The sequence below is a fragment of the Malaclemys terrapin genome, chromosome 7 (genome assembly GCF_027887155.1).
Source record: "Malaclemys terrapin pileata isolate rMalTer1 chromosome 7, rMalTer1.hap1, whole genome shotgun sequence".
Taxonomy (NCBI): Eukaryota; Metazoa; Chordata; order Testudines; family Emydidae; genus Malaclemys; species Malaclemys terrapin.
Genome location: NC_071511.1, coordinates 37,759,409 through 37,775,154, shown reverse-complemented (window position 1 = coordinate 37,775,154; position 15,746 = coordinate 37,759,409). Strand labels below are relative to the sequence as shown.

At 42.7% G+C, this 15,746-nt stretch overlaps 1 protein-coding gene across 9 annotated transcripts in view; it reads right to left on the bottom strand.

Moving 5' to 3' along the window:
• The window catches only part of RAF1 (Raf-1 proto-oncogene, serine/threonine kinase), a 97,120-nt gene that overhangs the window by 54,513 nt on the left and 26,861 nt on the right, over nucleotides 1–15,746 (bottom strand). For 8 of the 9 annotated variants that reach the window (XM_054035740.1, XM_054035741.1, XM_054035737.1 and 5 more), the window contains 2 exons: nucleotides 4,974–5,026; nucleotides 3,180–3,412 (listed from right to left, as the gene is read on the bottom strand). In XM_054035740.1, the coding sequence (XP_053891715.1) occupies nucleotides 3,180–3,386 (207 nt within the window). In that variant the 5' untranslated portion in view covers nucleotides 3,387–3,412; nucleotides 4,974–5,026. Of the gene's footprint in view, nucleotides 1–3,179; nucleotides 3,413–4,973; nucleotides 5,027–11,408; nucleotides 11,471–15,746 lie in introns of all 9 variants that reach the window. The other variant, XM_054035738.1, reaches the window with a different exon arrangement.

The window sequence follows — 15,746 nt, the reverse complement described above, 5'->3', positions numbered from 1 at the left end:
CCAATGCCGATAGCTGATATTGCTGCTTTCTCATTGGCTGCAACTTCAGAATGTTCTTCTAATGCAGCTCCCATAGAATGCATTGTCAAATCTTGATATGATAAAGGCATGGGTAACTGTGGCTAGGTCTCCCTTCAAGATGAAAAGCTGTAAGTCTGATCAGATGTACATAGCAGTGCTTTTTAGCCATCAATGCTACCTTATGATCCAGAAGCATCTCCAGTTGTGAACCTCCTTAACAAATGGTATATTCACCCCCATTTAAAAGGGGGCAGACCTGCCTTTGCTACCCTCCCTAAATGTTTAAGAACAAACTACTATGCTTAGTAGAAATTATGGTTGCAGCATGTGGTGACTATTCAACTTCTGGGCTTCTGTGAGGATTTAAAACTTCAAGATAAAGAAAAGTTATCCTTCCATACAAAAGTTTCATTTTAATAGTTATTTTGATTTCTATGAAAGTCAGCAGAAAGCAAGAGGAAGTTAAGCCACTGTTTGCTTCATTTGTTTGCCTTGACATTAAAGGAAGTGAAATGTAAGGTTGGATGTTTGAATCTACATGTCCATGAGCACACTGGACAAGTTTGTGATGTCTTATGCTCAACTGGATGGCATTTCTCTGTTTGGATGTAACTTTTTAATGCTGCATCCCTACCATTTGATCTACAATAGGCTCAAGAATTATGCCTGTATGACCCTTTGGCTCAACATGCCACTTGATCTTGACCAAAAGAGAAGCCAAAATGAAGGCAGATGATACCGGTTTTATGTATGGCATTCTGAGTTTGTCAGTATCTTCTAATAAGTTTTGGAAGGAGGAAATTTGGTGATTGCCACAATCACTTTATTGTAACAGTTTGCTATATTTACTGTGGCTAGTTTGTTTTTCATACCACCAAAAATTGTTCTGGATATTCCTTTATTATGAGAAAAGACCGCCTTAGATTTAAGAAAAAAATTCTGCTTGCTTAACATAAGAAATATCAGATATATTTCTTTTTCCCTAGGAAACACTGGCAGTAGTTGGGGCTTGGAATGTGATGTTTTAACCGGAGGTTGAAATTTGAGCTACAGCTCTCCCAGCCTAAGTCTCAACCTTTCCTCCTGTTCAAGTTTCTGCCTCCAGCTATGATGTCACATTCCAGGTCCTCCAAAGGAAAAGCATTAAGTCAGGACCAGATATTCCTAATGTAGAAGCAGAAAAAAGGTTTTCAGAAAGTGTTTGAGGCAGTTATATAGACCAAAGGATCCATTCCACTCAAAAAAACAAAAACAAAAACCTTGCATTACAGTTCACTTTTGAAGGTTTGTCTACAAAAGTTAACTTGTGGTATGCAACAATGGACTTGCTGGACCTTAATGTTTTGGCTCATGGCATACTGTGCTAACAGGCCAGACAAGCATATTTTCTGTCACACTCACAGTAATATATAAACTTGAGTAAGAAAATTTTGTTGCAGTTTACTGTTTTTATGCTGGACAGAATGTTTTATACTTGACACATATGCAGACAAATGATAGCATTGTGAGTGGGTGGGTGGGTGGCATTATGTTGAGGGAAGGGACAAAACATGAATTAGGATTTCAACCAACATTATTGAGTTTTAGCATATTATTGGAATGCTCAGCTTGGAACAAAGACCAAGAGATGTTTAAGTTCAATCTATCTTCAATATATTTCATTGTGGGGATCCATGCTGAAGCAACCTGTGACAAAAATCATCATATATTTGAGTTTATATAGGCTAGGATAGTTCTGCAGCAATACTGTAAATTACGTTAGCCCACTACTGAAATATCTTGCTCTTAAATATTTGAATGTAATCAACACCTGTATATTGTAGAACATTGCACCAGAATATAATGATACTATTTTTAAAATATAGCCTTTAGGATTAAGGGACTAATAATGACTTTCCTAAACATGGACCAACCTTCCAGGTTTTTTTAACATTTCTGTTGCCACATATACGTTAACAATAGTAAAAGTCTATAACATCTCATAGGATGCTTCAGCTCTGCACCCTTCTTTTGGTGGCGTGTAGTGTACTTACAAGCAGTCCCCCACCGCAGGTAAAAATAGCAGTATAGACTGTGACACATTGCTTATGTGAGTAAACTACAGATACACCTGAAGTAGACTCAAGCACACACCCTACATCAGAGGTGGACAAACTACAGCCCGCGGGCCACATCCGTCCTGCAGGACCGTCCTGCCCATCCGGAGAGGCTAGCCCCCGGCCCCTCCCCCGCTGCTATGCCACCACGCAGGCAGCGCTCTGGGCGGCAGGGCTGCGTGCTCCTGCAGGGCAGCGCAGCAGACTCCGGCCGAGTGGCGGGGCTGCCAGACATGCTGCTCTGAGCTGCATGGTAAGGGGGCCGGGGCCAGGGAATGGGGGGGTTGAATAGGCGCGGGAGTCCCAAGGGGCCTATCGGGGGGCAGGGATGTGGATAGGGGTTGGGGCAGTCAGGGAACAGGAAGCAGGGGGGTTGTATAGGGGGTGGGGACCCAGGGGAGCAGTTAGGGTTGGGGGGGTCTTGGGAGGGAATGGTCAGGGAACAAGGAGTGGGGGGGGGGGGGTTGGATGGGTTGGGGGGTTCTGAGGGGGCAGTCAGAGAGCAGGAAGTGGGAGGAGTCGGATAGGGGGCAGGGTGTTTGGGGAAGCACAGCCTTCCCTACCCGGCCCTCCATACTGTTTTGCAACCCTGATGTGGCCCTCAGGCCAAAAAGTTTGCCCACCCCTGCCCTACATGGATCTCTAGTCGCCCAAGCCATCCCTCCCAGTCTACGTTGCTATTTTTAGCCATGTAGCATCCCATGGCCTCCCTGCTTCTGAAGCTTTTCCCCACTGCAGGAAAAAACTCTGGCAGCAGGGAAAGGCTCCAGCAGCTCCCTGCTTCTAGAGCCCTTCCCTGCCACAGAGCAAGGCTCTGGCAGAGGTGAAGCCTTTCCCTGCTGCCTCCCCTCCAGCCAGAGCTTTTCCTCACCAGAGTGAAAGGCAGCTGCTGAAGCTTTCCCTGCTGCCTCCACTCTGCCAGAGCCTTTCACTGACACGTGTAGCTACATACTGCAGTGTGGATGTGGTATGCTTTTGACTGCAGCATGTAGCTACACTTACACTACACAGCATTGCCAGTAGAGTGTAATGTAGACGTACATGAGGCTTGGGTAGACTTACCACTGTGCGTTGCTTATTAGGCAAGAAAACCCGAATGGTATTACTAGTCTTAGACATATCTGAGAGCTTGCCATCATCAGAAGCTCGGCGTTGAGAGCCAAACGGCTGAACAATAGTAGGTGAAATACAGTTTGATCCATCAAAGACAGAATCCTTGAATCCAAAACCGTTACTGATGGTCTTCCAAGCTCCCTGAATGTGCTCCATTGATATAGCCTAAGGAACAGTAAAATCTGAAATGAAGTACAGACAAAAGAAATTACAACCTTCTCAGAGTCAAATCTGTAAGCAAATACAGTAAAAGACCAAACAATATAATAAATAATAAAACCACCTTATGCTTTTATATAGTATTTTTCATCGGTAGATCTCAAGTGCTTTACAACCATGGTATCATGCCCTAGTCATATTGTAAAATTATACACACAACATTTAAGCAGAATGCCATTGTCCGTGTTTTATTACAACAGACAAATTCATACACATGTATTTACAGCAAGCTCAGCTAAGTTTAGATGTGCACATACATTTTTGTGAATCTTGAAAGTAGCACATTCAGTGCATACTTACATTTCTGATGGAATTTTTCCCTCCCAAATTGAAGTATACTTTCCTCACTCATGGCTAAGTACATGCTAAGTTTGAAACTAAAAGGTCTGAGTTAAAGTATAAATATATTTAAAGTGTGAAGTCTTTTTTCTGTTCAGTTTTTTTTTTTAAGTCATTAACAAGCTTTCCAAAAACTGAGAAGAAACAAAATTAAGCATGTATTCTCCCCCACCAAGAAGCTGAGCACAGGGCTTTACAATTAAATAATAAAAGCTTTAAGTATATTTACCTAACCAAGTTACAGCAAGAGAGATTATTGCCAAATAAAACTGTGACAATCTATTATCCATATTCCTGATCATCTTAATATTCTTTATACACACAAAACTATGTTAAAACATTAAGATTGAAAAGTCAAGCACCCAAAAGCTAGGAAATACTAGAATTAAGGCTGTCTGTGCAACCTTAATTGAGCCCTCTTGTACATATGCATTATGACAGTCTTCAATTATATGGTCACATTTTTTCCCCCCAAAGGATCCCAGTCTCATTCAGTACATAAAATGGACAAAGCAACAGCATGCGTCTGACTAAGTGGACATTCACCCACGAAAGCTTATGCTCCAATACATCTGTTAGTCTTAAAGGTGCCACAGGACCCTCTGTTGCTTTTTACAGATCCAGACTAACACGGCTACCCCCTCTGATACATAAAACGGACAGTTTTCACTTCATGAGCAGCTATTCAATCATTTGTTTTATCTTCACAGTTCAATGTGTGGCCCTAAAACTTATTTACTGCACATTATTTAAACCCTGTTTTGAAGGCAGAATTATTTAATTTTCTCATGGGTTTTACAATAGTACTCATCACTATTAATGAGTACTCAGCATTATTTAAGTTCAAAGCACACCTCCCTCCATTGACATCAGTTGCAGCTGTGAGTGCTCAGCCCTTCTACAAATCAGACCCCAGGATCTCAAGTAAGATATCCAGAAATTGAAGAATGCATAATTACAGACCATGTGTGAAAAATCTGGTTTAAGTGACTTGCCTAGCATCACATCGGAACTCTGTGGCAGAGGATAGAATAGAATCTAGTTCTTCATGGCAGAATTTAACTGCCTGCATGAGACCATCCTCTCACTTTAAGCAATTTCACGCTCATTCACTACCACATCTTCCAACTTCCGTAACTAATGAAGCAGGAGGCCTACAGACAACAGCCTCCATCAGTATACTACCTTGATTCATCCCCAGAGCAGGTCCATCCTGTGCAGTGACTTAGGCCAGGGTCCTGTGGAAAAAACAGTATGTGATCATGTAAAGACCATATCATAATACATATACAGAAGGGGGATGAATTAAAGTTACATAGGCAACCATAATTCTGGCATTTCCTAACTTCTGTATGCTCAACTTTGCAACCTTAATAATGTTCTGTTAATGGGGGAGGGGGGGGGGGGGGTAGAGTGTGTAATTTCCCAGACTTTTCAAGAGAAAACTGGGGGGGAAATTCAATCACATGGCATCATACTGACACTTATATGGGTTATTAACAGGGCTGGAAACTTTAGATGCACTGGACAGACCTTTGCCACTTGAATTAATAGAATAAGTGATAGCTGTAATAGGTTTTCATCCTCTATGTGGACCAGCACTAGAGGGGGATAAGACACTTTGCTAGTGGGTTTCACAGGTATTTACTGACAGCAGAGGAATGATGAAACTCAGAAATCTGGGATTCCATTTCAGGCTCTGGAGGAGAGGTTCTCTATAGGTCAAATACTCTTCTGCCTGTTGACACTATGCCCTGTCACTTCCAATCTGTCCCAGTCACATTCCTATCTCTTCACCACCCCTGCCTCCTAGTCCCAGTCTCCACTTCTCAGGCTTCTCATCCCAATCCCAAACTCCTTGTCCAGCCAGTCTCATTTCCCCCACCCCAGATCCTCATTCATTCTCTCACTCCCCTCTTGGGTTCCAGCTACCCCCAGATCTGTTCCCCACCCACCCACCTCCTTGTCTCAGGGCTTGTCTACACTTACCAGGGGATCTACGAGCAACGATCAATGCATCGTCAGTCAATTTAGCGGGTCTAGAGAAGACTCGCTAAATCAGGGGGAGGCAACCTTTCAGAAGTGGTGTGCTGAGTCTTCATTTATTCACTCTAATTTAAGGTTTTGTGTGTCAGTAATACATTTTAACGTTTTTAGGTCTCTTTCTATAAGTCTATAATATATAACTAAACTATTGTTGCATGTAAAGTAAATAAGGTTTTTAAAATGTTTAAGAAGCTTCATTTACAATTAAATTAAAATGCAGAGTCCCCTGGACCGGTGGCCAGGACCTGGGCAGTGTGAGTGCCAGTGAAAATCAGCTCGCGTGCCACCTTCGGCACGTGTGCCATAGGTTGCCTACCCCTGCACTAAATCGACCTCAGATCGCTCTCCCGTTGACTCCTGTACTCCACCGGATCGAGAAGAGTAGGGGGAGTCAACGGAAGAGCATCTCCCATCGACATTGCGTAGTGTGAACCCCGCAGTAAGTAGGTCTAAGCTACGTTGGTTTGAGTTACGCTATTCATGTAACTCAAATTGCATAGCTTAGATTGAATTTCCCCCTGTAGTGTAGACAAGGCCTCAGTATCCCCCCTCCCTGGCTGCTTGACCCAGTCTCATTGCCAAGTTTTTCCCTGGCTCCATGTCTTTTATCACCTCCCAGCCCCATTCCCCAACACACTGGTTTTCAATCCCAGTCTCCTTGTCCAGCCAGTCCCAGACTTTCTCCTCCCACCAAGCTCTTTGTCTGATCTGTAAAAACAACAAGGAGTCTGGTGGCACCTTAAAGACTAACAGATTTATTTGGGCATAAGCTTTCGTGAGTAAAAACCTCGCTTCTTCGGATGCATAGAGTGAGAGTCCTGATACCCCCTGATACTTGTCTGATCTGTGTTTCCCTCTCCCACACCAGCTCCCAGAACCAATTTTCTTGCCCAACCAGCCCACCCCCTTCTGGCTCTCAAACCCAGTCTCCTTATCCAACCAGCAGTTCCGCCCCCCTACTCTAGCTCGCACTTACAGTTTTGCTCTAGTCCCAGTCTCACCAGGATCCTTGTCCCAATCTACTCCCCTTCTTCCCCTGGTCTCCTTTTATCCCCTCAGGTCTCAAGTCAGACAACTTCCTCCTCTGTGCTCCTAGGTGCCAGCAGAGCGGTAATCAGAGTAGAGGAAAGACAGGTTCTCTGGTCTCAGTTCCAGTACCCAGCTCTAGCCCAGGTCACAGCTACTGGAAGCTGTAACTACGGGAAAAGTTCAGCTTTTTCCCCTTAGCCCTAGGAATAGAGCATGCTCAGTCACTTTGTTAGGACAGCACATGTAGAGTTTGGTCAGCACTAAGAGCTAATGAAGCATGCCCCAGGAAGATAGAATCTTCACAGATTTTAGCCACTAAATTTTAAGTATTTACTGAGCATGTGCAAACTACAATTTTTCAAAGTCATATAATTTAGCCAAATTTGGGTGGATTTGCACAGTAATTACAAGAGACATATCCCTGACTCAAAGGCCACTTGCTGCCAACTTTTAAATCCGTACTTTATGTGGGTGCTAGAACTTCTCAAAGAAAAGGTCACCAGAATTACTTTTTTAAAAAAGCCCTGAAACATATTTTTCTCTAGCCCTGTTTTTGGAAACTGAACTATTTTGGTTGACACTTTCCAAAATAATTCAGCCTGAGACAACCTGCATAGAAAATTTCAGCCCAAATGGCTGAAGTTCAGCAACATTTTAGCAACTGAAAAGGGGTCCTACAATAGGAAGAGTCCGGTAACCTTAATAACAGGCAGTGTTATCAGCCCTGCCTGTAATCAATGACAGGAGCAAAAGTAACTTTTGAAAAAAATCAAGGAATCATTTGTACCTAGCACACATCTTAATAACTGCAATAAAATCAGATTCAAATCATGATTAAATACACAAGCAGCTTGAGAAATTCTAGTTTAAGTTTACCCGCAGGATATTTGCCCATGATCAAACTTTTTAGCTGTGGTATCTATAGCAGCGAGCACACTCCAATACATAAATGCTGAAGTTGCAGCCTTTTTACATCCTCTCACTTTGGATTGAGTAATCTCTTGCCAGGCCTCAGCAACCAACTCAAAAATTAATACTGCTCAAAAAAAATCAAGAGGGAGGGAGTTACGTCAGGTTACCATTTTACATTTTCAAGGGGAGTACAGCAACAAAAGAGATGTGTCAGTGACTCGATTCTATAGAAAACCAATATGCAATAGGTCAATTTGGACAGTTTACTGCATTATAATTATTTTTTTCTTGGCCTACTCTCTACATTGTCTTTATTAAAAAGAGATATAAAATCATTTTTCTCCAGTTTAAATTTATGCCTCAGACTCTCTGAAGCCTCTTTCCTAATATTATTGGAAATCTCTGTTATGGGCTTCAGCCATACAACACTAGTCTACAAGATGGTCAGATTTCATAAACTAAGCAGATTCAGTACTTGGACAGAAAAGCAAAGGAAATCCAGGAACTACCAGTGGTGCTGGCGATTCCATACTGCAGATAGCAGTCTTTCTTCTGAGTCACTACTGAATCACTCCAGTAGGCATGGCGCTGAGGTACCATGCTGTGAGACATGCCATTCTTCAGATTACAATCGTCAATAAAGGCAAATTTATTTTCAGCTATAGTTTTTTATTTTATGTTTTCTGTTTATAAGAAAAGGGATGTCAGCCCTTACATCCTAGCCAAATTCCAACTTGGGTACCTAGAGGGTCGCACACTTTGTTGCTTCTGTAGCCTGAACTCACTGCCTGTACTAGGGGCTCCTTTATTTCGCCCCATCTCCACAAGGTGTGTGTGCTAGCCACCCCTCCCATCTCCTCCTATTTCAGGTACTCCCTGCAACCCCTCCTCCCTCATGGCACTGGCTGTACCTGCCCCATTCCTGCCTTCCACCTCATGCCAGTGGCTTGTGTGTACCCTATTTCATCCTTTCCCCGCCATGCCAGAGTCCCCCATTCTCCCCACCCATAACAGAGGTGGTGTGCACTCCCATTCGCACATACCCCCCTTTCACCTCATGCCAGCAGTCCATTAATTTTTACTGATGTTCCACAGAAAGTTACGGCTAGAATGTGCGTGCACTCATGTACGAGATCAAAAGGGAATGGAATGGGACACCAACATTTATCGCCCTCTTTTGCAAGACTACAGCTCTAGTGTGATGCATAAGAGCAGCACTTGGTAATCTAAAGAATAAAAAAATAAAGAGACCATTTTACATAACTATAGCTTGGCTACTAGCAGTTTGTTTAGATTTAAACACATTACAAATGTTTTCACCATTCACACTTTCCTGTTTTAATTATGATTTGAAGAGTACAAAATGAGAATGTGTGCTGATTGAATTCTCTATCAAATATCAGCACTAAACTGGTTCTATTGTAACATTAAGCAATCCTCTCCTTCAAACTAAGGCAAAAGCAATAGGGTATCCCAGATGTTGTAGTATCAAAGGGTTGAAAAATTTTCAAAAGTACCTAAGAAAGGAGCTCAAATCCCATTGAAAGTTAACGGGACTAAGGCACTTATGAAAATTTACCTAGCATGAATAAATGAGACTGATCTTGTATTTGGATCCAACTTAAGGGAATCAAACAGGAAAGGAGACTAATGGCAGCAAATAAATTACAACAGCTTTTATAGTTAGAGTGGCTGTCTAACTTAAACTGATAAGCTGCTTAGCCAATCTGGATCACGATTAATAACTTACTAGCTTCCACCACCCCACCACCCCCCAAGGAGAGGACAAATGTCAGGGAGCATACATCCTCTACACTTATTTCCCATAAAATCTCAACTTGATGTTGTACTTGTTTCCCTTAGCACTGAAATACCAACTGATAGTTTTCCCCAGCCTTGCCAAACTTCAGGACAACAAATTTGTTAAGATCAGGTAGACTCTACATTAACCTATCACAGTGAAAAATGCAACTGATACATAAGAGTCCCACCAAGTTACACACAAAAATGTAGAATGAAGATAATAGATGGGTGCTATAATTTCCTGTTATTTCTAATCAATTTAAGAAGCATTCATAAAAGCCTTTGATTCTGATATGCAAAATATACACGCTACTGAACATGAATATTAAAAGCCTTGGTATTACTATGCTGGTTTTACAATGCCTTCCAGCTATGTATTGCCTTTAAAGAGAAATGCTGCAAACATTATTTTGACTTTCTAGAATTAGATCACTGGGCACATGATGTCACATCCTTAGGTTGTACATAGAGCTTTAACAATTTATCAGGCATCAATAATAGGAGGCCTGTAAGAAAGATTTTTGAGGGGGGAGCTTCTACCATTAGTGAGATCCAGGAGCGCAGAAAGCTAGACACTCACCAACTTCCAGCTGCTGGAAAGAAGAGGGTGCTCTCCATGCTCTTCGTAGTACCACAGATGTGATTAAATCCCAGCCATTTCCAACTCCCACCTGTACAGAAAGAGTGCTCTCCCCACCTCATCACAAAAGCCTCCTTCAGCTGAAAGAAGTAGTATCTGCTACTCACTTTCCCCTGTTCCCTTATATGCTGCTAGGGTGGTGGAGATTCTTAACTAGTCTACCCTCTCTCTCCCGCACTTCTACTTTTCAATCCTCTTCCAGACTTCCCTGGGAGGCAGCAAAGTGACAATGACATGATTCTGGTCAATTTCACTGATGCCCCAAAAATTCTGAGGGAGCAACGCAACTGCCCAGAATCATGTGAGCTTCGCACTGCTGACTTTGACTTTTACTGAAATAGTTAAGTTGTTTTTTAGCACAACTATTAAAAAAAAAAAATCAGTTTTTCTAAAAGAAAAAAAAAAAATCTTGTAACCGCTTTTTGAGATGGAAGTTGATGCAAACACACAATGATAATGAGGAGTCCTTAGTTCATAGGTGTTCCTTTCACAAGTCTGGTGAAAACTTGATTTGTTATGGCTGAATTATAAAAAGGTTTTTAAATGTATTTAGTGTCTGAATACAAGATTAAACAATTAAAACTAATAAGCTCCCAAAGTTCCTTCATCTGACACTGCATGTATTTGTAAACAGGCACGGTGGAATCTCAATCAAAAAGAGGTAATCTCAGGATTCTACAGGATATACACAAGTATAATCAAAGTGGAGCAATATTTCAGTTATCCTCGGTTGGGCACTGAATTGCGATCTATGGAGGTGCATAAAAAAGTGATACAGGAATGCCAAAGGAGGCCTTTCTTCCACATGATAAAGAAAGGTGGAAATCTAATCTGACAAGGGCTCCTGCCTCATTTACTGCATATGTGCAATCCACAGCACTGTACTCATGTCTAGTGAATAGCAGCATACAGTAAAATGTGTTTTTTTTTTCATTTTTCTTTTTTAAAAAGTAGGAAAATCTATACAAAAGAACTGCATTAAAAACATTCAAATTGGAAAATTGACCCAATCAACAGTCAGGAAGTGACAAAAATTAAAGTTGCCTGTACAATCTTAACCCTGCTGCCTTATATACATACACATTCGCCTTATATATTATATGCATGAAATACAATAAGCTATATTAAAAGAATATTTATGTTGCAAAATCAGGCACAGATAAGTCAGGAAATACCACATTCACGGTTACCTTTGCCAAGTTATATCTGGCCCCACTGCATGTCTATCCTGTGCACTGAATGAGGCAAGAGCCTGTGGAAAAAATAGAATGTGAGCATGCAACTAAAAACTATCATATAATCCATATGCACAAGGAGAAAGAATTAAGTTTCCACTGACCAAAGTTGGGAAATGCCAGATTTATGTTTAAGTGCTTTGATTTTGCAATCTAAATACCATTCTTTTAATATATCGACTGAATTTGCAAGGCCTAACACTCAACTGAACGGCATTTCTCTGGTTGGATGTAACATGATAACTTCTGAATGCCACATCTATTCAATTCCAAGAGTTCAGGGACTGTTCTTGGTATCAATGGGCAGAACAGACTGATTTTGGTGGAAATGGGAAAAACCAAAAAGGGAAAATGGAGGACACATGGAATTCCCTGGCAATACACCTGATCTTAGTTCTGCCAATTCTCACAATACCGTTTTAAAATTTTGACACCGTGAAATAGAAAGAAAATAAAGAATGGTGATTTTGGAGGGAGATGGTGATGCACACAGAACCACTGACATAGGAAGTAGAATGAAGGAGGCACACAGAACCCATGGCATACAGAGGGAATGGGGGAACCTGGCATGGAGTAGAAAGGAGAAATTGGGGGCATGAGGAATTGTCTGGTGAGGGCAATACGCTCAGCCTAGAGAAGCAATGAAGCATGTGACCCTATATTTTATTTGGATGTAGATTGGTTGGGGAGCGGGGGTGGGGGTTAAGAAAAAAGGTACAAACAAATACTATTATGTGCAACTAGAAAAAAGCTCTAACTAAAGATAGCCACCACATGAGCTAAAGGATTAATTATATTAGATGGCACAAGCAGAAGGCTATCTCATAGTGAAGATAGCGGGGGGATGGGGGAAGGAAGGGGGTAGCCAAGCTCTGTCCACTTCTTTTCCCCTTCACCACCAGGAGGTGGGTTTTTGGGTTCGGGAGGCAAAAATGAGGAGAAATGGGCTATGTGCTGTGATTGGGGGATGTGACAAGCTTACTTTCTTCTCTCCCCACACCTCCTGAAATCTCTTTTCAGCTGCTCCAGCAGCTTACAGGTATTCCTTTGTGCAGAGTGTGTGGCAGTGGTGATGGTACCAATCTAGGAATTAAAATGTTCCTTTTTTTAATTATTATTTTTAGGCATGCTACCAACATTTTTGAGGAATATAAAAGAGACAGGAAAAGGCAATTTTTTAAACTTGTATCTTGCCTAAAGCTGAACAAAATTTAATGGGACAAAGAAAAAGCACTTCCCCAGCCCAAGGGCATTCCTCCTGCCAAATATGAAAAGCCTACTGCGTACCAAGGAATAGTAAGAGGCTGTCAAGTAAAGATCATGAGAATCCATAAAGATCACAAGAACCTTGTAATAGAAAGTGTTAGGAAGTGTAAATATAGGAATTGCAACCAGCTTCCCCTATAATACGAGTCTTCAATTACATGTTCACATGTTCCTCAGAACCCTTGCCTTTGGACCCTTAGAACATTGGACAATAAAGCAAGGTTATGGAGTGCATTTGTTTAGGGGTCCAAAGCACCTTCTTATGCACTGAACTAATTGGCTAGTATGTCATGCATAAGCCTGGGATCCACTGTAAAAGTTTTAAGACATGTAGCAAATGAAGCAGGATTCTGCTGGAAAAGAATAAATAGCTTTGTGACTAAGGCACTGGACTAGAAACCTAGCAATATGGGTTCTATTCCTGCCTCCGCTGCAGACTTCTCGTGTGACCTTGGGCAACACATTTAGACCCCGATTCAGCAAAGCACTTAGAACATACTTAACTTTAAGCACGGGTATATTTCCACTGAATTTGAGGAGATTACTCATATGCTTGAAGTTAAGCACATTCTTAATAGATTTACTGAATTCTGGAATCTTAACCTGTGCCTCAGTGCCACAATGGTAGTAATATGGTCCTTCCTGGAACTATGGGGATGTTCTGGGAATAAGTTAATCAAGATATCATACTACAATTATGACAGCCATAGAAAAATCTATGACAGAATCGGAGCTACTGTGTAGTCATTTAAGATATTGTATGTTGATCTGGGTATTGGAATGTTTACAGTATGAATACATTCGTTTAATCCAATCAGAGGCTGTAAGGAAAAACAAGCAGGAAGGAAAAACAAAGTCTTAAGATATTCCACTTCTCCACAAACACTTGAGAGTTAAGAGAGAGAATGCCAGGACAGAAAAAGGCCCCCATATACTGAAGATCAAAAGTTGTGGCAGGTTAAAAAAGGAACACTTTCTCAAGAGAGGGGAAGTTGTTTGGGGGAACCAGAGGAAGACCGCTGGGGATGTCTGAAGAAGTTAAGACTGTCTAGGTTACTATCAGGTGATGATAAGCCTTTAGGTAAGACACATATTCATGTACTTCAATGGTTTTCAACCTTTTTTCATTTCTGGACCCCTAAAAATGTTCAAATGGAGGTACAGACCTCTTTAGAAATTCAATCTGTAGTCTACATCCCATACCATACAAGTCTTGGGCTACGTCTACACTAGCACTTTTGTCGGCAAAACTTTTCTCAGTCAGGGATGTGAAAAAATCCACACCCTTGACTGACAAAAGAGCCGGTGTAGACAGTGCTATGTCAGTTGGAGACATGCTCCCACCGACACAGCTATCACTGCTCTTTGTGGGTAGTTTAATTATGCCGGTGGGAAAGCTCTATCCCATCACAATAGAGCGGCTACACAGGAGACCTTACAGAGGCGCAGTTGCAGTAGTACAGCTCTACTGTAAAATCTGTAGTGTAGACGTAGTCTTAGACCAAGGGTGGGCAAACTACGGCCCGTGGGACCATCCTGCCTGGTCCCTGAGCTCCTGGCCGGGAGGCTGGCCCCCGGCCCCGCCCCCTCTATTCCCCCTCCCCCGCAGCCTCAGCTCGCTCGCTCCGCTGCCGGCGCAATGCTCTGGGCGGTGGGGCTGTGAGCTCTTGGGGCAGCACAGCTGCAGAGCCCAGCCTGACCCGGTCTCTGTGCTGCATGGTGGTGGTGGTGGCAGCATGGCCCAGCTCCAGCCGGGCAGCACAGCTGTAGCGCCGCCAGTGCTCCAGGCAGCGCGGTAAGGAGGCAGGGAGCAGGGGGGGTTGGATAGAGGGCAGGAGAGTTCAGGGTGGTGGGTCAGGGGGCGGGGATGTGGATGGTGGTCAGGGTGGAAACAGGCGGTTGAATGGGGGCAGGGTCCCAGGGGGCAGTTAGGAAGGAGGGAGGGTTGGATGGGGCGGCAGGGGGCAGTCAGGGAACAGGGAGATGGGATGGTTGGATGGGGCAGGGGTCCTGGGGGGGCCATCAGGGAATGGGGGGGGGTTGGATGGGGCAGGAGTCCGGGGGGGGGGGCAGATAAGGGGTGGGGGCCGGGCCACGACCCCCTCCCCTAACCAGCCCTCCATACAATTTACGAAACCCCATGTGGCCCTCAGGCCAAAAAGTTTGCCCGCCCCTACCTTAGACTGAAAACTAATGGAACAGAATTCAACTATAAATGTTGCACATGCCTGGCACAGCATTTGATGCAGCGTGAGAAAGGGCATTGAACTGTGAGCTTTTATGGTAACGACAAGACTTCCAGGTTTTGACCAGTAGGTGGGGGTATTCACATATTTTTGATTGATCAGAAAAATTGAATGCCTTTTGGGGATCTGACACTTGATTTTCATAGTCACCCTTTGCTGACCCATTAGACATAGTATGCGGACCTCCAGGGGTCCATGGACCACAGAATGAAAACCACTGGTGTAGACTGTTTTAAAATCCTTTTTTCCCCTCTTATGCTCTGTACCTACTAAAATAAAAAATACTTTGGTTTTAAGAAGGCTGTTTTATCACTGTGTCCAAACACAGTTGGATTGGCTGGGTAAGCACAGTTAATACACAGAGTACTGTAGCTCAGGGCCCGGACAGAGTGGGAGAACTGCAGAATTCCATCCTGTGATAGGAAAGGCAAGAGGCTTTAGACCTCAAAGACCAGAAAGGGGACAGAGGTACTGCTAGCCCGGTAACCATCTGAAAAGCATTTTCCTTATTTAGCGAAGGAGCTGGATGGTGTGCAATAAATGAAATATGGGGCCAAATTATTAGAATAGGCAGTTGTCACTCCTCAAGCACTTTTCAAACTGCACATTGAATAAGGCCAGGGTTCTGATGAAAAATAAAAGGTGACAATTATACCTGCACAGGCAGCTTTAGTTTTATTATTTCATGACTTGAGTGTTTTTGTTTGCAACCTTAATGTTCTTTTGTAGTTTCATATGGATATTATGTTGTGTTCTAACTTGAAAAACAAAGAATGCTTTT